This window comes from Oncorhynchus masou, unplaced genomic scaffold (assembly GCF_036934945.1).
Source record: "Oncorhynchus masou masou isolate Uvic2021 unplaced genomic scaffold, UVic_Omas_1.1 unplaced_scaffold_1072, whole genome shotgun sequence".
NCBI lineage: Eukaryota > Metazoa > Chordata > Actinopteri > Salmoniformes > Salmonidae > Oncorhynchus > Oncorhynchus masou.
In genome coordinates this window covers 22,576-48,607 of record NW_027000430.1, presented here as the reverse complement: position 1 = coordinate 48,607, position 26,032 = coordinate 22,576, and the positions used below count along the sequence as shown (strand labels likewise).

General features: G+C 39.8%; 1 protein-coding gene across 1 annotated transcript in view; it reads left to right on the top strand.

Moving 5' to 3' along the window:
* The window catches only part of LOC135529003 (transient receptor potential cation channel subfamily M member 1-like), a 58,244-nt gene extending 47,673 nt beyond the window's left edge, over positions 1–10,571 (top strand). Inside the window, exons 22-27 of the mRNA XM_064957963.1 lie at positions 387–531; positions 2,174–2,379; positions 3,057–3,189; positions 6,438–6,671; positions 9,530–9,590; positions 9,636–10,571. Coding sequence (XP_064814035.1) covers positions 387–531; positions 2,174–2,379; positions 3,057–3,189; positions 6,438–6,671; positions 9,530–9,590; positions 9,636–10,511 — 1,655 coding nt within the window. The 3' untranslated portion in view covers positions 10,512–10,571. The remainder of the gene's footprint in view (positions 1–386; positions 532–2,173; positions 2,380–3,056; positions 3,190–6,437; positions 6,672–9,529; positions 9,591–9,635) is intronic.
* Positions 10,572–26,032: the final 15,461 nt, after the last annotated feature.

Sequence of the window (26,032 nt, the reverse complement as noted above, 5' to 3'; positions counted from 1 at the left end):
TAGTAGTATTAGTAGTAGTAGTAGTAGTAGTAGTAGTAGTAGTAGTATTAGTAGTATTAGTAGTAATAGTAGTAGTATCAGTAGTAGTAGTAGTAGTAGTAGTAGTAAGTAGTATTAGTAGTAATAGTAGTAGTAGTAGTAGTATCAGTAGTAGTAGCAGTAGTAGTTGTTGTTGTGGTAGTAGTAGTATCAGTAGTAGTATTAGTAGTAGTAGTAGTAGTAGTAGTATTAGTAGTTGTATTAGTAGTAATAGTAGTAGTAGTAGTAGTATCAGTAGTAGTATTAGTAGTAATAGTAGTAGTATTAGTTGTATTAGTAGTATCAGTAGTAGTAGTAGTAGTAGTATCAGTAGTAGTACTGTGGACTCACATTTAGTCTGTTTCCAGCACCATGTGGTGATAACATGTACGATGAGGATGGGAAGAAGCTTCCTCCTTGTATCCCTGGAGCCTGGCTCACTCCAGCCATCATGGCCTGCTACCTGCTGGTGGCCAACATCCTCCTGGTCAACTTACTCATCGCTGTCTTCAAGTAAGTCGTGGATCCCACTTCTGACACCAGCGTAACGGAACGGTAGGGAGCAGCACGAGGTCTGAAGTAAAGTCATAACTTTGTGGCACGCAGTCGGTCCAATGAAAACCCTCTCCTCTCCAATAAAAACCCTCTCCTCTCCAATGAAAACCCTCTCCTCTCCAATGAAAACCCTCTCCTCTCCAATGAAAACCCTCTCCTCTCCAATGAAAACCCTCTCCTCTCCAATGAAAACCCTCTCCTCTCCAATGAAAACCCTCTCCTCTCCAATGAAAACCCTCTCCTCTCCAATGAAAACCCTCTCCTCTCCAATGAAAACCCTCTCCTCTCCAATGAAAACCCTCTCCTCTCCAATGAAAACCCTCTCCTCTCCAATGAAAACCCTCTCCTCTCCAATGAAAACCCTCTCCTCTCCAATGAAAACCCTCTCCTCTCCAATAAAAACCCTCTCCTCTCCAATGAAAACCCTCTCCTCTCCAATAAAAACCCTCTCCTCTCCAATGAAAACCCTCTCCTCTCCAATGAAAACCCTCTCCTCTCCAATGAAAACCCTCTCCTCTCCAATGAAAACCCTCTCCTCTCCAATGAAAACCCTCTCCTCTCCAATGAAAACCCTCTCCTCTCCAATGAAAACCCTCTCCTCTCCAATGAAAACCCTCTCCTCTCCAATGAAAACCCTCTCCTCTCCAATGAAAACCCTCTCCTCTCCAATGAAAACCCTCTCCTCTCCAATGAAAACCCTCTCCTCTCCAATGAAAACCCTCTCCGTTCAGGGTGATAATCACAGTCATTACAGGCATTACGGACAGCTACAGTCATTACATCATGAAGTATGCATTCATGTAGTTGACTGTGTTGTGGTGTTGTGTAGGAGACCTGGGGATTTAGCCTGGTTCATTCATGTAGTTGACTGTGTTGTGGTGTTGTGTAGGAGACCTGGGGATTTAGCCTGGTTCATTCATGTAGTTGACTGTGTTGTGGTGTTGTGTAGGAGACCTGGGGATTTAGCCTGGTTCATTTATGTAGTTGACTGTGTTGTGTAGGAGACCTGGGGATTTAGCCTGGTTCATTCATGTAGTTGACTGTGTTGTGGTGTTGTGTAGGAGACCTGGGGATTTAGCCTGGTTCATTCATGTAGTTGACTGTGTTGTGGTGTTGTGTAGGAGACCTGGGGATTTGGCCTGGTTCATTTATGTAGTTGACTGTGTTGTGGTGTTGTGTAGGAGGCCTGGGGATTTGGCCTGGTTCATTTATGTAGTTGACTGTGTTGTGTAGGAGACCTGGGGATTTAGCCTGGTTCATTTATGTAGTTGACTGTGTTGTGTAGGAGACCTGGGGATTTAGCCTGGTTCATTCATGTAGTTGACTGTGTTGTGGTGTTGTGTAGGAGACCTGGGGATTTAGCCTGGTTCATTCATGTAGTTGACTGTGTTGTGGTGTTGTGTAGGAGACCTGGGGATTTAGCCTGGTTCATTCATGTAGTTGACTGTGTTGTGGTGTTGTGTAGGAGGCCTGGGGATTTGGCCTGGTTCATTTATGTAGTTGACTGTGTTGTGGTGTTGTGAAGATTTAACCCCGTTGGTTAAAAAAAGAACAGCTCCCTGATTGATCCGCTTTTTCCGTCCTGACCTCTGACCTACAGCAACACCTTCTTAGAGGTCAAGTCCGTCTCCAACCAGATCTGGAAGTTCCAGCGTTACCAGCTGATCATGAAGTTCCACGACCGGCCCCTCCTCCCTCCGCCCCTCATCATCTTCAGCCACATCTACATCGTTCTGAAACACGTCTGTCGGCGTTGCAAGAGGAGAACAGAGGGAGAGCAGGACGACAGGGACAACAAAGGACTACGTCAGTGGTGTTCGGGATATCGGTTGACTGATTGGATGACTGGTTGATTGATCGACTCTGATTGGATGACTGGTTGATTGGTCGACTCTGATTGGATGACTGGTTGATTGATTGATTGGTTGACTCTAATTGGATGACTGGTTGATTGATTGGTTGAGTGATTGGATGACTGGTTGATTGGTTGAGTCTGATTGGATGACTTGATTGATTGATTGATTGGTTGACTCTGATTGGATGACTGATTGATTGATTGGTTGACTCTGATTGGATGACTGATTAATTGATTGGTTGACTGATTGGATGACTGGTTGATTGGTTGAGTGATTGGATGATTGGTTGAGTGACTGGTTGATTGGTTGACTGATTGGATGACTGGTTGGTTGGTTGACTGATTGGATGACCGGTTGGTTGTCTGGTTGGTTGGCTGGGTTGACTGATTGGATGACCGGTTGGTTGTCTGGTTGGTTGGCTGGGTTGACTGATTGGATGACCGGTTGGTCGTCTGGTTGGTTGGCTGGGTTGACTGATTGGATGACCGGTTGGTTGTCAGGTTGGTTGGCTGGGTTGACTGATGGTCCTTCCGAGACCGATGTCAGTGCGTTCTACCAGGTTTCGGAAGCAGTTGAACTCCACCAACCCCGCCTCCAGTGTGTGACGTGTGTTTCTCTCTCTGACAGAGCTGCTGCTGAACGCTGAGGAGCTGAAGGCTCTGTATGACTTTGAGGAGCAGTGTGTGGAGGAGTATTTCAGAGAGAAGGAGGACGAGGAGCAGTCGTCTAGCAACGAACGCATCCGGGTCACATCTGAGAGGTCGGAGACCGGACAGCTATGGTCTTTCTTCTTTGGGGGAACTACTTATATTTAAATTAGCCTTGTAGAACTGTCTCAGTATTCGCTACGGTTATTCATATTTATTGGTAATACATTTGGTGTAATCACAATACATTTGGTGTAATCCCAATACATTTGGTGTAATCACAATACATTTGGTGTAATCCCAATACATTTGGTGTAATCACAATACATTTGGTGTAATCCCAATACATTTGGTGTAATCCCAATACATTTGGTGTAATCACAATACATTTGGTGTAATCACAATACATTTGGTGTAATACCAATACATTTGGTGTAATCCCAATACATTTGGTGTAATACCAATACATTTGGTGTAATCCCAATACATTTGGTGTAATCACAATACATTTGGTGTAATACCAATACATTTGGTGTAATACCAATACATTTGGTGTAATCCCAATACATTTGGTGTAATCACAATACATGTGGTGTAATCACAATACATTTGGTGTAATCACAATACATTTGGTGTAATCACAATACATTTGGTGTAATCACAATACATTTAGTGTAATCATTTAGTAATACATTTGGTGTAATCACAATACATTTGGAGTAATCACAATACATTTGGTGTAATCACAAGACATTTGGTGTAATCATTTAGTAATACATTTGGTGTAATCCCAATACATTTGGTGTAATCCCAATACATTTGGTGTAATCACAATACATTTGGTGTAATCACAATACATTTGGCGTAATCACAATACATTTGGTGTAATCATTTAGTAATACATTTGGTGTAATCACAATACATTTGGTGTAATCCCAATGCATTTGGTGTAATCACAATACATTTGGTGTAATCCCAATACATTTGGTGTAATCACAATACATTTGGTGTAATCATTTAGTAATACATTTGGTGTAATCCCAATACATTTGGTGTAATCCCAATGCATTTGGTGTAATCACAATACATTTGGTGTAATCACAATACATTTGGTGTAATCACAATACATTTGGTGTAATCATTTAGTAATACATTTGGTGTAATCACAATACATTTGGTGTAATCACAATGCATTTGGTGTAATCACAATACATTTGGTGTAATCACAATACATTTGGTGTAATCACAATACATTTGGTGTAATCCCAATGCATTTGGTGTAATCCCAATACTTTTGGTGTAATCCCAATACATTTGGTGTAATCCCAATACATTTGGTGTAATCCCAATACATTTGGTGTAATCACAATACATTTGGTGTAATCCCAATACATTTGGTGTAATCCCAATACATTTGGTGTAATCCCAATGCATTTGGTGTAATCCCAATACATTTGGTGTAATCCCAATACATTTGGTGTAATCCCAATACATTTGATGTAATCCCAATACATTTGGTGTAATCCCAATACATTTGGTGTAATCCCAATACATTTGGTGTAATCACAATGCATTTGGTGTAATCCCAATGCATTTGGTGTAATCCCAATACATTTGGTGTAATCCCAATACATTTGGTGTAATCACAATGCATTTGGTGTAATCACAATGCATTTGGTGTAATCCCAATGCATTTCGTGTAATCACAATACATTTGGTGTAATCACAATACATTTGGTGTAATCCCAATACATTTGGTGTAATCCCAATACATTTGGTGTAATCCCAATACATTTGGTGTAATCACAATACATTTGGTGTAATCACAATACATTTGGTGTAATCACAAGACATTTGGTGTAATCATTTAGTAATACATTTGGTGTAATCACAATACATTTGGTGTAATCCCAATGCATTTGGTGTAATCACAATACATTTGGTGTAATCCCAATGCATTTGGTGTAATCCCAATACATTTGGTGTAATCCCAATACATTTGGTGTAATCCCAATACATTTGGTGTAATCCCAATACATTTGGTGTAATCACAATACATTTGGTGTAATCACAATGCATTTGGTGTAATCCCAATGCATTTGGTGTAATCCCAATACATTTGGTGTAATCACAATACATTTGGTGTAATCACAATACATTTGGTGTAATCACAATACATTTGGTGTAATCACAATGCATTTGGTGTAATCCCAATGCATTTCGTGTAATCACAATACATTTGGTGTAATCACAATACATTTGGTGTAATCACAATACATTTGGTGTAATCACAATACATTTGGTGTAATCACAATACATTTGGTGTAATCACAATACATTTGGTGTAATCATTTAGTAATACATTTGGTGTAATCCCAATACATTTGGTGTAATCACAATACATTTGGTGTAATCCCAATACGTTTGGTGTAATCCCAATACGTTTGGTGTAATCACAATACATTTGGTGTAATCACAATACATTTGGTGTAATCATTTAGTAATACATTTGGTGTAATCATTTAGTAATACATTTGGTGTAATCATTTAGTAATACATTTGGTGTAATCACAATACATTTGGTGTAATCCCAATACATTTGGAGTAATCACAATACATTTGGTGTAATCACAATACATTTGGTGTAATCCCAATACATTTGGTGTAATCCCAATACGTTTGGTGTAATCACAATGCATTTGGTGTAATCCCAATGCATTTGGTGTAATCCCAATACGTTTGGTGTAATCCCAATACATTTGGTGTAATCACAATACATTTAGTGTAATCACAATACATTTGGTGTAATCATTTAGTAATACATTTGGTGTAATCATTTAGTAATACATTTGGTGTAATCATTTAGTAATACATTTGGTGTAATCCCAATACATTTGGTGTAATCACAATACATTTGGTGTAATCACAATACATTTGGTGTAATCACAATACATTTGGTGTAATCCCAATGCATTTGGTGTAATCACAATACATTTGGTGTAATCACAATACATTTGGTGTAATCACAATACATTTGGTGTAATCACAATACATTTGGTGTAATCATTTAGTAATACATTTGGTGTAATCCCAATACATTTGGTGTAATCACAATACATTTGGTGTAATCACAAGACATTCGGTGTAATCATTTAGTAATACATTTGGTGTAATCCCAATACATTTGGTGTAATCCCAATACATTTGGTGTAATCCCAATACATTTGTTGAAATCACAATACATTTGGTGTAATCCCAATACATTTGGTGTAATCCCAATACGTTTGGTGTAATCGGCAGGGTGAGTAAAATATAAATAAATAAAACGACTTGTGGTACCGTTGACTCTCTCTCCTCTCAGGGTGGAGAACATGTCGATGCGTCTGGAGGAGGTGAACGAGAGGGAGCACTCCATGAAGGCTTCCCTGCAGACGGTGGACCTGCGACTGGGTCAGCTGGAGGAGTTCTCTGGACGTATGATGAACGCCCTGGAGAAGCTGGCCGGGGTGGACCACAACGACCTGGTCAGAACCCAGTCGGGGGTCTCCTCAGTCTGCGACACTTCTTCTCTGCTCCGTCACAGCTCCATCAACAGGTTCAATGACAACTTTAAGGACTCCAGATGAGAAAGACTGAATGGTCTGCTCTGTCATGATCAGTACAGTAGTCTAGTGTTGAATAAGGATGATGTTTACTGATGATCAGTACAGTAGTCTAGTGTTGAATAAGGATGATGAGAGGATGATGTTTACTGATGATCAGTACAGTAGTCTAGTGTTGAATAAGGATGATGTTTACTGATGATCAGTACAGTAGTCTGGTGTTGAATAAGGATGATGTTTACTGATGATCAGTACAGTAGTCTAGTGTTGAATAAGGATGATGTTTACTGACGATCAGTACAGTAGTCTAGTGTTGAATAAGGATGATGTTTACTGATGATCAGTACAGTAGTCTAGTGTTGAATAAGGATGATGAGAGGATGATGTTTACTGATGATCAGTATAGTAGTCTGGTGTTGAATAAGGATGATGAGAGGATGATGTTTACTGATGATCAGTACAGTAGTCTAGTGTTGAATAAGGATGATGTTTACTGATGATCAGTACAGTAGTCTAGTGTTGAATAAGGATGATGTTTACTGATGATCAGTACAGTAGTCTAGTGTTGAATAAGGATGATGAGAGGATGATGTTTACTGATGATCAGTATAGTAGTCTGGTGTTGAATAAGGATGATGAGAGGATGATGTTTACTGATGATCAGTACAGTAGTCTAGTGTTGAATAAGGATGATGTTTACTGATGATCAGTACAGTAGTCTAGTGTTGAATAAGGATGATGTTTACTGATGATCAGTTCAGTAGTCTAGTGTTGAATAAGGATGATGAGAGGATGATGTTTACTGATGATCAGTACAGTAGTCTGGTGTTGAATAAGGATGATGTTTACTGATGATCAGTACAGTAGTCTAGTGTTGAATAAGGATGATGTTTACTGATGATCAGTACAGTAGTCTAGTGTTGAATAAGGATGATGAGAGGATGATGTTTACTGATGATCAGTACAGTAGTCTAGTGTTGAATAAGGATGATGTTTACTGATGATCAGTACAGTAGTCTAGTGTTGAATAAGGATGATGTTTACTGATGATCAGTACAGTAGTCTAGTGTTGAATAGGGATGATGTTTACTGATGATCAGTACAGTAGTCTAGTGTTTAATAAGGATGATGAGAGGATGATGTTTACTGATGATCAGTACAGTAGTCTAGTGTTGAATAAGGATGATGTTTACTGATGATCAGTACAGTAGTCTAGTGTTGAATAAGGATGATGTTTACTGATGATCAGTACAGTAGTCTAGTGTTGAATAGGGATGATGTTTACTGATGATCAGTACAGTAGTCTAGTGTTGAATAAGGATGATGTTTACTGATGATCAGTACAGTAGTCTAGTGTTGAATAGGGATGATGTTTACTGATGATCAGTACAGTAGTCTAGTGTTGAATAAGGATGATGAGAGGATGATGTTTACTGATGATCAGTACAGTAGTCTAGTGTTGAATAAGGATGATGTTTACTGATGATCAGTACAGTAGTCTAGTGTTTAATAAGGATGATGAGAGGATGATGTTTACTGATGATCAGTACAGTAGTCTGGTGTTGAATAAGGATGATGTTTACTGATGATCAGTACAGTAGTCTGGTGTTGAATAAGGATGATGTTTACTGATGATCAGTACAGTAGTCTGGTGTTGAATAAGGATGATGTTTACTGATGATCAGTACAGTAGTCTGGTGTTGAATAAGGATGATGTTTACTGATGATCAGTACAGTAGTCTAGTGTTGAATAAGGATGATGTTTACTGATGATCAGTACAGTAGTCTAGTGTTGAATAAGGATGATGTTTACTGATGATCAGTACAGTAGTCTAGTGTTGAATAAGGATGATGAGAGGATGATGTTTACTGATGATCAGTACAGTAGTCTAGTGTTGAATAAGGATGATGTTTACTGATGATCAGTACAGTAGTCTGGTGTTGAATAAGGATGATGTTTACTGATGATCAGTACAGTAGTCTAGTGTTTAATAAGGATGATGAGAGGATGATGTTTACTGATGATCAGTACAGTAGTCTGGTGTTGAATAAGGATGATGAGAGGATGATGTTTACTGATGATCAGTACAGTAGTCTAGTGTTGAATAAGGATGATGAGAGGATGATGTTTACTGATGATCAGTACAGTAGTCTAGTGTTGAATAAGGATGATGAGAGGATGATGTTTACTGATGATAGTCTAGTGTTGAATAAGGATGATGTGATGATCAGTACAGTAGTCTAGTGTTGAATAAGGATGATGTTTACTGATGATCAGTACAGTAGTCTAGTGTTGAATAAGGATGATGAGAGGATGATGTTTACTGATGATCAGTACAGTAGTCTAGTGTTGAATAAGGATGATGTTTACTGATGATCAGTACAGTAGTCTGGTGTTGAATAAGGATGATGAGAGGATGATGTTTACTGATGATCAGTACAGTAGTCTAGTGTTGAATAAGGATGATGAGAGGATGATATTTACTGATGATCAGTACAGTAGTCTAGTGTTGAATAAGGATGATGAGAGGATGATGTTTACTGATGATCAGTACAGTAGTCTAGTGTTGAATAAGGATGATGAGAGGATGATGTTTACTGATGATCAGTACAGTAGTCTGGTGTTTAATAAGGATGATGAGAGGATGATGTTTACTGACGATCAGTACAGTAGTCTGGTGTTTAATAAGGATGATGTTTACTGATGATCAGTACAGTAGTCTAGTGTTGAATAAGGATGATGAGAGGATGATATTTACTGATGATCAGTACAGTAGTCTAGTGTTTATGGACGATGTGAGGATGATATTTACTGATTATATATCTGTCTGTGTGTCTGTCTGTCCTTCAGCTCTGACGGCTACAGTCTGTACCGGTACCACCTGGAGATGGGAGACGACACCCGCTCTGAGGCGGGGGACATCAGGAGCCCTGAGAGGAAGGGGAGCCAGAGGAAGGTGGTTGAGAGGAAACGGAGTATGAGAGAAACCACGACCAGCATCACGTCCTCTGTGAAGGAGTACGGGGCCACGTTAGACGTGGTGGGCCCCAGAGAGAGGAACCGCTCCAGTGTCTCTGTCTGCGAAGGGGCGAAGGAAACCCCAACCCAGAGGCCTGAGGTTCCTACAGAGCCTCTTCCACCGCCCTGCAGCCCTGCTGCCTCGATGGACGCGGCCCTGGAGAAGGCAGGAGTGACCACGGAGAAGATCAAGCTAGAAGCAGCCATCTCATACCCTCTGGAGAGGGTCAGGTCCCTGCAGTACCAGTCACCCGAGACCCACAGTGACTGGCTCACCTCCAGGCCCAGATCCAGGAGCACTATGGTGTACAACCCAGCCGATGGGGGAGACGAGGGGGCTACTTGGGCCACAGACGTCAACAACCCCCTCTCAGGGCATCAGGAAACGGTTACCACCAGATCTCCGACCATGGGTCACTGGGCAGCGCGCTTCGAGTACAAAGTCCACCCCTGCCCGTTCGGCCACATGCCCAAAGTCTCCATGGAGAAGCTAGTCCCCACCACCACAGACACAAAGGACGAGGCCAAAGAGACAACGACAGACAATGAACCACAGGAGCCAGAGAGCAACCAAGATGGAGGTGAGGAGAAGCTGGAAGCGGAGGCTGAAGATACTGGTGGAGGCCTTCTGCTTGTGGCAGAGGACAGGATGTATCCATCACTGAGGTCTAAGAGCCTGAACACCAACCCCAGAAAAGTGAAGGCCAGAGGGGACTGGGCACAGAGAACCAAGTCAGACAGCAGTGTTAAAGACCTAACAGCTATGTTAGTAGGGACTGGGGAGACAGAGGTAGAGACTGACAGACAGTATTAAAGACCTAACAGCTATGTTAGAAGGGACTGGGGAGACAGAGACAGAGGTAGAGGTAGAGACTGACAGACAGTATTAAAGACCTAACAGCTATGTTAGAAGGGACTGGGGAGACAGAGACAGAGGTAGAGACTGACAGACAGTATTAAAGACCTAACAGCTATGTTAGGAGGGACTGGGGAGACAGAGGTAGAGACTGACAGACAGTATTAAAGACCTAACATCTATGTTAGAAGGGACTGGGGAGACAGAGACAGAGGTAGAGACTGACAGACAGTATTAAAGACCTAACAGCTATGTCAGAAGGGACTAGGGAGACAGAGACAGAGGTAGAGACTGACAGACAGTGTTAAAGACCTAACAGCTATGTTAGTAGGGACTGGGGAGACAGAGACAGAGGTAGAGACAGAGGTAGAGACTGACAGACAGTATTAGAGACCTAACAGCTATGTTAGGAGGGACTGGGGAGACAGAGACAGGGGTAGAGACAGAGGTAGAGACTGACAGACAGTGTTAAAGACCTAACAGCTATTTTAGTAGGGACTGGGGAGACAGAGACAGAGGTAGAGACTGACAGACAGTATTAAAGACCTAACAGCTATGTTAGAAGGGACTGGGGAGACAGAGACAGAGACAGAGACTGACAGACAGTATTAAAGACCTAACAGCTATGTTAGTAGGGACTGGGGAGACAGAGACAGAGGTAGAGACTGACAGACAGTGTTAAAGACCTAACAGCTATGTTAGTAGGGACTGGGGAGACAGAGACAGAGACAGAGGTAGAGACAGACAGACAGTATTAAAGACCTAACAGCTATGTTAGTAGGGACTGGGGAGACAGAGACAGAGGTAGAGACTGACAGACAGTGTTAAAGACCTAACAGCTATGTTAGGAGGGACTGGGGAGACAGAGACAGAGGTAGAGACAGACAGACAGTATTAAAGACCTAACAGCTTTGTTAGAAGGGACTGGGGAGACAGAGACAGAGGTAGAGACTGACAGACAGTATTAAAGACCTAACAGCTATGTTAGGAGGGACTGGGGAGACAGAGACAGAGGTAGAGACTGACAGACAGTATTAAAGACCTAACAGCTATGTTAGGAGGGACTGGGGAGACAGAGACAGAGGTAGAGACTGACAGACAGTATTAAAGACCTAACAGCTATGTTAGAAGGGACTGGGGAGACAGAGACAGAGGTAGAGACTGACAGACAGTATTAAAGACCTAACAGCTATGTTAGAAGGGACTGGGGAGACAGAGACAGAGACTGACTGACAGACAGTATTAAAGACCTAACAGCTATGTTAGAAGGGACTGGGGAGACAGAGACAGAGGTAGAGACTGACAGACAGTATTAAAGACCTAACAGCTATGTTAGGAGGGACTGGGGAGACAGAGACAGAGGTAGAGACTGACAGACAGTATTAAAGACCTAACAGCTATGTTAGAAGGAACTGGAGAGACAGAGACAGAGGTAGAGACTGACAGACAGTATTAAAGACCTAACAGCTATGTTAGGAGGGACTGGGGAGACAGAGACAGAGGTAGAGACTGACAGACAGTATTAAAGATCTAACAGCTATGTTAGAAGGAACTGGAGAGACAGAGACAGAGGTAGAGACTGACAGACAGTATTAAAGACCTAACAGCTATGTTAGGAGGGACTGGGGAGACAGAGACAGAGGTAGAGACTGACAGACAGTATTAAAGACCGAACAGCTATGTTAGGAGGGACTGGGGAGACAGAGACAGAGGTAGAGACTGACAGACAGTATTAAAGACCGAACAGCTATGTTAGGAGGGACTGGGGAGACAGAGACAGAGACTGACTGACAGACAGTATTAAAGACCTAACAGCTATGTTAGAATGGACTGGGGAGACAGAGACAGAGGTAGAGACTGACAGACAGTATTAAAGACCTAACAGCTATGTTAGGAGGGACTGGGGAGACAGAGACAGAGGTAGAGACTGACAGACAGTATTAAAGACCTAACAGCTATGTTAGAAGGAACTGGAGAGACAGAGACAGAGGTAGAGACTGACAGACAGTATTAAAGACCTAACAGCTATGTTAGAAGGGACTGGGGAGACAGAGACAGAGGTAGAGACTGACAGACAGTATTAAAGACCTAACAGCTATGTTAGGAGGGACTGGGGAGACAGAGACAGAGGTAGAGACTGACAGACAGTATTAAAGACCTAACAGCTATGTTAGAAGGGACTGGGGAGACAGAGACAGAGGTAGAGACTGACAGACAGTATTAAAGACCTAACAGCTATGTTAGAAGGGACTGGGGAGACAGAGACAGAGACAGAAAGACAAAAAGCCTCAAAGACAGAACACCTGTGAATGACTTCTGACGATGTCTGACTGGCATTACTCACTGTGGAACGGAATAAACCAGCCAATGGTGGTAGAGCTGAGCAGCGCTGACCTCCTGTCTGAGACCCAGGCACGTTGCATATCTTGGTTTTTCCAAGTCATTCCAGTTGATGGGGACAGCTTTGAGCGAGCGAATGGCGAAAGTGCGGTGATTATTGAGTTGTTGTTAAACGTTTATTTAAAAAAAAATGTTTCTAGTATTAAATGTATTTCATGTTGATTAATCAAGAAAATAACATTGCAGATACAGACAGCCATCTTATAAAGATAAGGGAGATTTTTGTATTAATCTAAAATGGAAATCATTACACAAACAAGGTAAGAGACAAGGCATAGTTTTTACAAACATTTATTTGATCCTTAAAAATGGGTAAAAAGGGACAATTATAACGACCTCTGTGTAACACAGATTGAATAACGTTGAATTCTGAAATTAAAAACATGGAATTATTTGAATTACAGTTGTGTTGAGCATGTCGGTCTATCTGTGAGTTAAAATGGTGTAACAGCGCCCTCTAGAGCTCAGCTGAGGAAAGGAAAACAAAGGACCTTAATTACATCAACAATCCACATGGGAAGAACATACAGCAGGGTTGGTCAGCTCCAGTCCTCGGGGCCTGATTTATAGCACACTTTTGGCCCAGTCCAAGCTGGTAAACCTGACTCTAAGATTCAACTAATCATGGGTCGCGTTCCCCTAGCCAGGTGTTGTAATATCTACTATGTGTCAGCAGCTTTCTGAGCTGGGGAACACAGCCAAAGTCTGAGCTGGGGAACACAGCCAAAGTCTGAGCTGGGAACAGCCAAAGTCTGAGCTGGGAACAGCCATAGTCTGAGCTGGGGAACACAGCCAAAGTCTGAGCTGGGGAACACAGCCAAAGTCTGAGCTGGGGAACACAGCCAAAGTCTGAGCTGGGGAACACAGCCAAAGTCTGAGCTGGGGAACACAGCCATAGTCTGAGCTGGGAACACAGCCAAAGTCTGAGCTGGGGAACACAGCCAAAGTCTGAGCTGGGGAACACAGCCAAAGTCTGAGCTGGGGAACACAGCCAAAGTCTGAGCTGGGGAACACAGCCATAGTCTGAGCTGGGGAACACAGCCAAAGTCTGAGCTGGGGAACACAGCCAAAGTCTGAGCTGGGGAACACAGCCAAAGTCTGAGCTGGGGAACACAGCCATAGTCTGAGCTGGGGAACACAGCCAAAGTCTGAGCTGGGGAACACAGCCAAAGTCTGAGCTGGGGAACACAGCCATAGTCTGAGCTGGGGAACACAGCCATAGTCTGAGCTGGGGAACACAGCCAAAGTCTGAGCTGGGGAACACAGCCAAAGTCTGAGTCGGGGAACACAGCCAAAGTCTGAGCTGGGGAACACAGCCATAGTCTGAGCTGGGGAACAACAGACAAAGTCTGAGCTGGGGAACACAGCCAAAGTCTCAGGTTTAGAATGGAATTAGTTGAATCAGGGCCCAGATCCACAAAGCATCTCAGAAAAGGCCCTAGGATTCCTGTTAAAACCTGATAAAGACAACAACAACAACAACAACAAACTCACAGCTCAGAGTAGGTTTTAGGATGATTTCAGACACAGCTCAGAGTAGGTTTTAGGATGATGTTAGACACAGCTCAGAGTAGGTTTTAGGATGATTTCAGACACAGCTCAGAGTAGGTTTTAGGATGATGTTAGACACAGCTCAGAGTAGGTTTTAGGATGATGTTAGACACAGCTCAGAGTAGGTTTTAGGATGATGTTAGACACAGCTCAGAGTAAGTTTTAGGATGATGTTAGACACAGCTCAGAGTAGGTTTTAGGATGATGTTAGACACAGCTCAGAGTAGGTTTTAGGATGATGTTAGACACAGCTCAGAGTAGGTTTTAGGATGATGTTAGACACAGCTCAGAGTAGGTTTTAGGATGATGTTAGACACAGCTCAGAGTAGGTTTGAGGATGATGTTAGACACAGCTCAGAGTAGGTTTTAGGATGATGTTAGACACAGCTCAGAGTAGGTTTTAGGATGATGTTAGACACAGCTCAGAGTAGGTTTTAGGATGATGTTAGACACAGCTCAGAGTAGGTTTTAGGATGATGTTAGACACAGCTCAGAGTAGGTTTTAGGATGATGTTAGACACAGCTCAGAGTAGGTTTTAGGATGATGTTAGACACAGCTCAGAGTAGGTTTTAGGATGATGTTAGACACAGCTCAGAGTAGGTTTTAGGCTGACGATAAGACACAGCTCAGAGTAGGTTTTAGGATGACGATAAAACACAGCTCAGAGTAGGTTTTAGGATGACGATAAAACACAGCTCAGAGTAGGTTTTAGGATGATGTTAGACACAGCTCAGATTAGGTTTTAGGATGACGATAAAACACAGCTCAGAGTAGGTTTTAGGATGACGATAAAACACAGCTCAGAGTAGGTTTTAGGATGATGTTAGACACAGCTCAGATTAGGTTTTAGGATGATGTTAGACACAGCTCAGAGTAGGTTTTAGGATGATGTTAGACACAGCTCAGATTAGGATTTAGGATGATGTTAGACACAGCTCAGAGTAGGTTTTAGGATGATGTTAGACACAGCTCAGAGTAGGTTTTAGGATGATGTTAGGCACAGCTCAGAGTAGGTTTTAGGATGATGTTAGACACAGCTCAGAGTAGGTTTTAGGATGATGTTAGACACAGCTCAGAGTAGGTTTTAGGATGATGTTAGACACAGCTCAGAGTAGGTTTTAGGATGATGTTAGACACAGCTCAGAGTAGGTTTTAGGCTGACGATAAAACACAGCTCAGAGTAGGTTTTAGGATGATGTTAGACACAGCTCAGAGTAGGTTTTAGGATGATGTTAGACACAGCTCAGAGTAGGTTTTAGGATGATGTTAGACACAGCTCAGAGTAGGTTTTAGGCTGACGATAAGACACAGCTCAGAGTAGGTTTTAGGATGACGATAAAACACAGCTCAGAGTAGGTTTTAGGATGACGATAAAACACAGCTCAGAGTAGGTTTTAGGATGATGTTAGACACAGCTCAGAGTAGGTTTTAGGATGACGATAAAACACAGCTCAGAGTAGGTTTTAGGATGACGATAAAACACAGCTCAGAGTAGGTTTTAGGATGATGTTAGACACAGCTCAGATTAGGTTTTAGGATGATGTTAGACACAGCTCAGAGTAGGTTTTAGGATGATGTTAGACACAGCTCAGATTAGGATTTAGGATGATGTTAGACACAGCTCAGATTAGGATTTAGGATGATGCTAGACACAGCTCAGAGTAGGTTTTAGGATGATGTTAGGCACAGCTCAGAGTAGGTTTTAGGATGATGTTAGACACAGCTCAGAGTAGGTTTTAGGATGATGTTAGACACAGCTCAGACTCTGAGCCAGGAGTAAAAATCAACTCATGAGGTTGATCTCAGCTGGTAATCACAACAGTTTGAGGTACTGCCAAGGAAAGATAATGATGACGCTCATTGACATTGTTGCAAACGATGAGGAAATAACCAATCACGATGAGGTGTTGCCAGCTGTGAATTCTATTGGTGCGTTCAAGGCAGCTGGGAACTTTAAGGCACTGCATCTCAGTGCTAGAGCCGTCACTGCAGTACCTGGTTCGAATCCATGCTGCATCACGTACGGCCGGGATTGGGAGTCACATTGGGCGGCGCACAATTGGCCCAGTGTCGTCCGGTTTTGGCCGTCATTGTAAAATAAGAATTTGTTCTTAACTGACTTTCCGTAGTTAAATAAAGGTTAAATAAAGGGTACATAAAGGTTACATAAAAGTTACATAAAGGTCAAATAAAGGTTATATAAAGGTTAAAGGTGACATAAAGGTTGCAAAAAGGTTAAATAAAGGTTAAATAAAGGTTACATAAAGGTTATATAAAGGTTCATTAAAGGTTATATAAAGGTTAATTAAAAAAATAAAGGTTACATAAAGGTTACATAAAGGTTAAATAAAGGTTACATAAAGGTCAAATACAGGTTATATAAAGGTTACATAAAGGTCAAATAAAGGTTATATAAAGGTTAAAGGTTACATAAAGGTTAAATAAAGGTTACATAAAGGTGAAATAAATAAAGGTTAAATAAAGGGTACATAAAGGTTACATGCAGGTTAAATAAAGCTTACATAAAGCTTATATAAAGCTTACATAAAGGTTACATAACGGTTAAACAAAGGCTAAATAAAGGTTATATAAAGGTTCAATAAAGGTTATATAAAGGTCAATTAAATAAATAAAGGTTACATAAAGGTTACATAAATGTTACATAAATGTTAAATAAAGGTTACATAAAGGTTACATAAAGGTTAAATAAAGGTTACATAAAGGGTGCATAAAGGTCAAATAAAGGTTCAATAAAGGTTCAACAAAGGTTCAATAAAGGTCAAATAAAGGTGAAATAAATAAAGGTTACATAAAGGTTAAATAAAGGTTACACAAAGGTTACATAAAGGTTAAATAAAGGTTACATAAAGGTCAAATAAAGGTTAAATAAAGGTTACATCAAGGTCAAATAAAGGTTACATAAAGGTCAAATAAAGGTTAAATAAAGGTTACATCAAGGTCAAATAAAGGTTACACAAAGGTGAAATAAAGGTGAAATAAAGGTTGCAAAAAGGTTAAATAAAGGTTCAATAAAGGTTAAATAAAGGTTGCACAAAGGTCAAATAAAGGTTCAATAAAGGTTACATAAAGGTTACATAAAGGTTACACATTAAAAATGTTGGAAAGTCAGAGCTCTAGAAAGAAGCCCGAATTCCCAGGTTGGATGACCGGGTTGGATGACAGGGTTGGATGACCGGGTTGGATGACCGAGTTGGATGACCGAGTTGGATGACCGGGTTGGATGACCGGGTTGGATGACCGGGTTGGATGACCGGGTAGGATGACCGGGTAGGATGACCGGGTTGGATGACCGGGTTGGATGACCGGGTTGGATGACCGGGTTGGATGACCGGGTTGGATGACCGGGTTGGATGACCGGGTAGGATGACCGGGTTGGATGACCGGGTTGGATGACAGGGTAGGATGACCGGGTAGGATGACCGGGTAGGATGACCGGGTAGGATGACCGGGTTGGATGACGGGTTGGATGAAAGGTTGGATGACCGGGTTGGATGACCGGTAGGATGACCGGGTTGGATGACCGGGTTGGATGACCGGGTAGGATGACCGGGTTGGATGACCGGGTTGGATGACCGGGTTGGATGACCGGGTAGGATGACCGGGTTGGATGACCGGGTTGGATGACCGGGTAGGATGAAAGGTTGGACGACCGGGTTGGACGACCGGGTTGGACGACCGGGTTGGATGACCGGGTTGGATGACCGGGTTGGATGACCGGGTTGGATGACCGGGTTGGATGACCGGGTTGGATGACCGGGTAGGATGACCGCTCAAACCTATATTTCCCCAGTCGGAGCTCGTTTTTTCCAAGGTCAAAGTTGTTTTGAACAGCACATTTCAGACAACAACAGTGAACATGACTTCTAATATTTCAAGATTTTATGTCACATGCACGAGTACAGTGAAATGCCTTGTTTCCAAAACCCAACAACGCAGTAATCAATAAGAATGTATTACAAGAAGAAAAAAACAAGACAAATAAGAAGAAATATGAAGAACACAATAAGTAAGTAAGAATACTATATACAGTGTATACAGGTCAGTTAATACCATACTATATACAGGGTCAGTTAATACCATACTATATACAGGGTCAGTTAATACCATACTATATACAGGGTCAGTTAATACCATACTATATACAGGGTCAGTTAGTACCATACTATATACAGGGTCAGTTAGTAGCACACTATATACAGGGTCAGTTAATACCATACTATATACAGGGTCAGTTAATACCATACTATATACAGGGTCAGTTAATACCATACTATATACAGGGTCAGTTAGTACCATACTATATACAGGGTCAGTTAGTACCATACTATATACAGGGTCAGTTAATACCATACTATATACAGGGTCAGTTAGTACCATACTATATACAGGGTCAGTTAATACCATACTATATACAGGGTCAGTTAGTACCACACTATATACAGGGTCAGTTAATACCATACTATATACAGGGTCAGTTAGTACCATACTATATACAGGGTCAGTTAATACCATACTACATACAGGGTCAGTTAGTACCATACTATATACAGGGTCAGTTAATACCATACTATATACAGGGTCGGTTAATACCATACTATATACAGGGTCAGTGTAATACTATATACAGGGTCAGTTAATACCATACTATATACAGGGTCAGTTAATACTATATACAGGGTCAGTTAGTACCATAGTATATACAGGGTCAGTTAGTACCATACTATATACAGGGTCAGTTAATACCATACTATATACAGGGTCAGTTAATACCATACTATATACAGGGTCAGTTAATACCATACTATATACAGGGTCAGATAATACCATACTATATACAGGGTCAGTTAATACCATACTATATACAGGGTCAGTTAATACCATACTATATACAGGGTCAGTTAATACCATACTATATACAGGGTCAGTGTAATACTATATACAGGGTCAGTTAATATCATACTATATACAGGGTCAGTTAATACTATACTATATACAGGGTCAGTTAATACCATACTATATACAGGGTCAGTTAATACCATACTATATACAGGGTCAGTTAATACCATACTATATACAGGGTCAGTTAATACCATACTATATACAGGGTCAGTTAATACCATACTATATACAGGGTCAGTTAATACCATACTATATACAGGGTCAGTTAGTACCATACTATATACAGGGTCAGTTAATACCATACTATATACAGGGTCAGTTAGTACCATACTATATACAGGGTCAGTTAATACCATACTATATACAGGGTCAGTTAATACCATACTATATACAGGGTCAGTTAATACCATACTATATACAGGGTCAGTTAATACTATATACAGGGTCAGTTAATACCATACTATATACAATGTCAGTTAGTACTATATACAGGGTCAGTTAGTACCATACTATATACAGGGTCAGTTAGTACTATATACAGGGTCAGTTAATACCATACTATATACAGGGTCAGTTAATACTATATACAGGGTCAGTTAGTGCCATACTATATACAGGGTCAGTTAGTACCACACTATATACAGGGTCAGTTAATACCATACTATATACAGGGTCAGTTAATACCATACTATATACAGGGTCAGTTAATACCATACTATATACAGGGTCAGTTAATACCATACTATGTACAGGGTCAGTTAATACCATACTATATACAGGGTCAGTTAATACCATACGATATACAGGGTCAGTTAGTACCATACTATATACAGGGTCAGTTAATACCATAATATATACAGGGTCAGTTAGTACCATACTATATACAGGGTCAGTTAGTACCACACTATATACAGGGTCAGTTAATACCATACTATATACAGGGTCAGTTAATACCATACTATATACAGGGTCAGTTAATACCATACTATATACAGGGTCAGTTAATACCATACTATGTACAGGGTCAGTTAATACCATACTATATACAGGGTCAGTTAATACCATACTATATACAGGGTCAGTTAGTACCATACTATATACAGGGTCAGTTAATACCATACTATATACAGGGTCAGTTAGTACCACACTATATACAGGGTCAGTTAATACCATACTATATACAGGGTCAGTTAGTACCATACTATATACAGGGTCAGTTAATACCATACTACATACAGGGTCAGTTAGTACCATACTATATACAGGGTCAGTTAATACCATACTATATACAGGGTCGGTTAATACCATACTATATACAGGGTCAGTGTAATACTATATACAGGGTCAGTTAATACCATACTATATACAGGGTCAGTTAATACTATATACAGGGTCAGTTAGTACCATAGTATATACAGGGTCAGTTAGTACCATACTATATACAGGGTCAGTTAATACCATACTATATACAGGGTCAGTTAATACCATACTATATACAGGGTCAGTTAATACCATACTATATACAGGGTCAGATAATACCATACTATATACAGGGTCAGTTAATACCATACTATATACAGGGTCAGTTAATACCATACTATATACAGGGTCAGTTAATACCATACTATATACAGGGTCAGTGTAATACTATATACAGGGTCAGTTAATATCATACTATATACAGGGTCAGTTAATACTATACTATATACAGGGTCAGTTAATACCATACTATATACAGGGTCAGTTAATACCATACTATATACAGGGTCAGTTAATACCATACTATATACAGGGTCAGTTAATACCATACTATATACAGGGTCAGTTAATACCATACTATATACAGGGTCAGTTAATACCATACTATATACAGGGTCAGTTAGTACCATACTATATACAGGGTCAGTTAATACCATACTATATACAGGGTCAGTTAGTACCATACTATATACAGGGTCAGTTAATACCATACTATATACAGGGTCAGTTAATACCATACTATATACAGGGTCAGTTAATACCATACTATATACAGGGTCAGTTAATACTATATACAGGGTCAGTTAATACCATACTATATACAATGTCAGTTAGTACTATATACAGGGTCAGTTAGTACCATACTATATACAGGGTCAGTTAGTACTATATACAGGGTCAGTTAATACCATACTATATACAGGGTCAGTTAATACTATATACAGGGTCAGTTAGTGCCATACTATATACAGGGTCAGTTAGTACCACACTATATACAGGGTCAGTTAATACCATACTATATACAGGGTCAGTTAATACCATACTATATACAGGGTCAGTTAATACCATACTATATACAGGGTCAGTTAATACCATACTATGTACAGGGTCAGTTAATACCATACTATATACAGGGTCAGTTAATACCATACGATATACAGGGTCAGTTAATACCATACTATATACAGGGTCAGTTAATACCATAATATATACAGGGTCAGTTAATACCATACTATATACAGGGTCATTTAATACCATACTATATACAGGGTCAGTTAATACCATACTATATACAGGGTCAGTTAGTACCATACTATATACAGGGTCAGTTAGTACCATACTATATACAGGGTCAGTTTAATACTATATACAGGGTCAGTTAATACCACACTATATACAGGGTCAGTTAATACCATACTATATACAGGGTCAGTTAATACCATACTCTATACAGGGTTGGTTAATACCATACAATATACAGGGTCAGTTAATACCATACTATATAGAGGGTCAGTTAATACCATACTATATACAGGGTCAGTTAATACCATACTATATACAGGGTCAGTTAATACCATACTATGTACAGGGTCAGTTAATACCATACTATATACAGGGTCAGTTAATACCATACTATATACAGGGTCAGTTAATACCATACTATATACAGGGTCAGTTAATACCATACTATATACAGGGTCAGTTAATACCATACTATATACAGGGTCAGTTAGTACCATACTATATGCAGGGTCAGTTAGTACCATACTATATACAGGGTCAGTTTAATACTATATACAGGGTCAGTTAATACCACACTATATACAGGGTCAGTTAATACCATATACAGGGTCAGTTAATACCACACTATATACAGGGTCAGTTAATACCATACTAAATACAGGGTCAGTTAATACCATACTACATACAGGGTCAGTTAATACCGTACTATATACAGGGTCAGTTAATACCATACTATATACAGGGTCAGTTAGTACTATATACAGGGTCAGTTAGTACCATACTATATACAGGGTCAGTTAGTACTATATACAGGGTCAGTTAATACCATACTATATACAGGGTCAGTTAATACCATACTATATACAGGGTCAGTTAATACCATAATATATACAGGGTCAGTTAATACCATACTATATACAGGGTCATTTAATACCATACTATATACAGGGTCAGTTAATACCATACTATATACAGGGTCAGTTAGTACCATACTATATACAGGGTCAGTTAGTACCATACTATATACAGGGTCAGTTTAATACTATATACAGGGTCAGTTAATACCACACTATATACAGGGTCAGTTAATACCATACTATATACAGGGTCAGTTAATACCATACTATATACAGGGTTGGTTAATACCATACAATATACAGGGTCAGTTAATACCATACTATATACAGGGTCAGTTAATACCATACTATATACAGGGTCAGTTAATACCATACTATGTACAGGGTCAGTTAATACCATACTATGTACAGGGTCAGTTAATACCATACTATATACAGTGTCAGTTAATACCATACTATATACAGGGTCAGTTAATACCATACTATATACAGGGTCAGTTAATACCATACTATATACAGGGTCAGTTAATACCATACTATATACAGGGTCATTTAATACCATACTATATACAGGGTCAGTTAATACCATACTATATACAGGGTCAGTTAGTACCATACTATATACAGGGTCAGTTAGTACCATACTATATACAGGGTCAGTTTAATACTATATACAGGGTCAGTTAATACCACACTATATACAGGGTCAGTTAATACCATATACAGGGTCAGTTAATACCACACTATATACAGGGTCAGTTAATACCATACTAAATACAGGGTCAGTTAATACCATACTACATACAGGGTCAGTTAATACCGTACTATATACAGGGTCAGTTAATACCATACTATATACAGGGTCAGTTAGTACTATATACAGGGTCAGTTAGTACCATACTATATACAGGGTCAGTTAGTACTATATACAGGGTCAGTTAATACCATACTATATACAGGGTCAGTTAATACTATATACAGGGTCAGTTAGTGCCATACTATATACAGGGTCAGTTAGTACCATACTATTTACAGTGTCAGTTAGTACCATACTATATACAGGGTCAGTTAATACCATACTATATACAGGGTCAGTTAATACCATACTATATACAGGGTCAGTTAATACCATACTATATACAGGGTCAGTTAATACCATACTATATACAGGGTCAGTTAATACCATACTATGTACAGGGTCAGTTAATACCATACTATATACAGGGTCAGTTAATACCATACTATATACAGGGTCAGTTAATACCATACTATATACAGGGTCAGTTAATACCATACTATATATAAAGGGTCAGTTAAATACAATACTATATACAGGGTCATTTAATAAATACTATATACAGGGTCAGTTAATACCATACTATATACAGGGTCAGTTAGTACCATACTATATACAGGGTCAGTTAGTACCATACTATATACAGGGTCAGTTTAATACTATATACAGGGTCAGTTAATACCACACTATATACAGGGTCAGTTAATACCATATACAGGGTCAGTTAATACCACACTATATACAGGGTCAGTTAATACCATACTAAATACAGGGTCAGTTAATACCATACTACATACAGGGTCAGTTAATAGGTTACTATATACAGTCAGTTAATACCATACTAAATACAGGGTCAGTTAATAAATACTACATACAGGGTCAGTTAATACCGTACTATATACAGGGTCAGTTAATACCATACTATATAAAGGGTCAGTTAGTACTATATACAGGGTCAGTTAGTACCATACTATATACAGGGTCAGTTAGTACTATATACAGGGTCAGTTAATACCATACTATATACAGGGTCAGTTAATACTATTTACAGGGTCAGTTAGTGCCATACTATATACAGGGTCAGTTAGTACCATACTATTTACAGTGTCAGTTAGTACCATACTATATACAGGGTCAGTTAATACCATACTATATACAGGGTCAGTTAATACCATACTATATACAGGGTCAGTTAATACCATACTATATACAGGGTCAGTTAGTGCCATACTATATACAGGGTCAGTTAGTACCATACTATATACAGGGTCAGTTAATACCATACTATATACAGGATCAGTTAATACCATACTATATACAGGGTCAGTTAATACCATACTATACAGGGTCATAGTGCCATACTATATACAGGGTCAGTTAGTACCATACTATATACAGGGTCAGTTAGTACCACACTATATACAGGGTCAGTTAGTACCATACTATATACAGGGTCCGTTTAATACCATACTATATACAGCAGGGGTGTCAAAGTCAAATGGACGGAGGGCCAAATAAAAAATTTAGCTACAAGCCGAGGGCCGGACTGTTCGAATGTTCATCGAAAAATTTTTAAATGACGCATATAGTCTAGTGAACCTAATTGAACCTACTGAAAACCTAACAAATATATTCCAATATGATCAGATAAATAAAGCAATATTTTCTTATGGCTCTGTCAGTAATCTTTTAATTTTCAACAGACACAAAAGACAAATTTCCTTTATATAAAAATCCCCATAACATGAACATTAAATGAAAGAAACCGGTATTCAAGGCACCATCAGTAGCCTATATTTTCTATTTTAGCAAAAGTGGGCTAAATTTACTTCAAAGAAAAAAACAATAATAGCAATTTTCTATCATCCACTCAACTGAAATATTTTTAAAATATAATTGGATTGAAATACAATAAAATAAAGTGCAAAAATCTATTAATCAAAAACAACACTTTGTTTAAGGAGAAGTAACATGCAGTGAAAACAAATATTAAACTTTAACTTTTAAACTTGAACTGAGTAAAAACTCTAAATATGTGATTGCACAGTAATGTTCACTTGTTTGAGGTTGAGGGTGATACTTGGTGGTGTCCCATCTTTTCCACAAGTTCATCAATGTTGGGGTAAAGGCTCTGAGCTGAGGAAATCCTCAGAATTGAGTGGAGGTGTTCAGCAGTAAGTCGACTTCTGTGTGATGTTTTGTTCAGGTTCATCAAAGAAAAAAGTTGTTCACACAGGTATGTGCTGCCAAACATAGACAACGTTTGAGCAGCCTGGATGCGCAGCTGGGGCATTGTGTCGGGGAGGAAACGGGCGAACTCCGCAGCACCCACTGCCGCATATTTTGCCCTCAGTGCATCATTGCATTGGAGGTCAATCAACTCCATTTGGAGGTTTGGTGGTGAGCTTTCCACGTCAACAGCAAATGGGTTACCGAGCAGTTCCAACCTGCT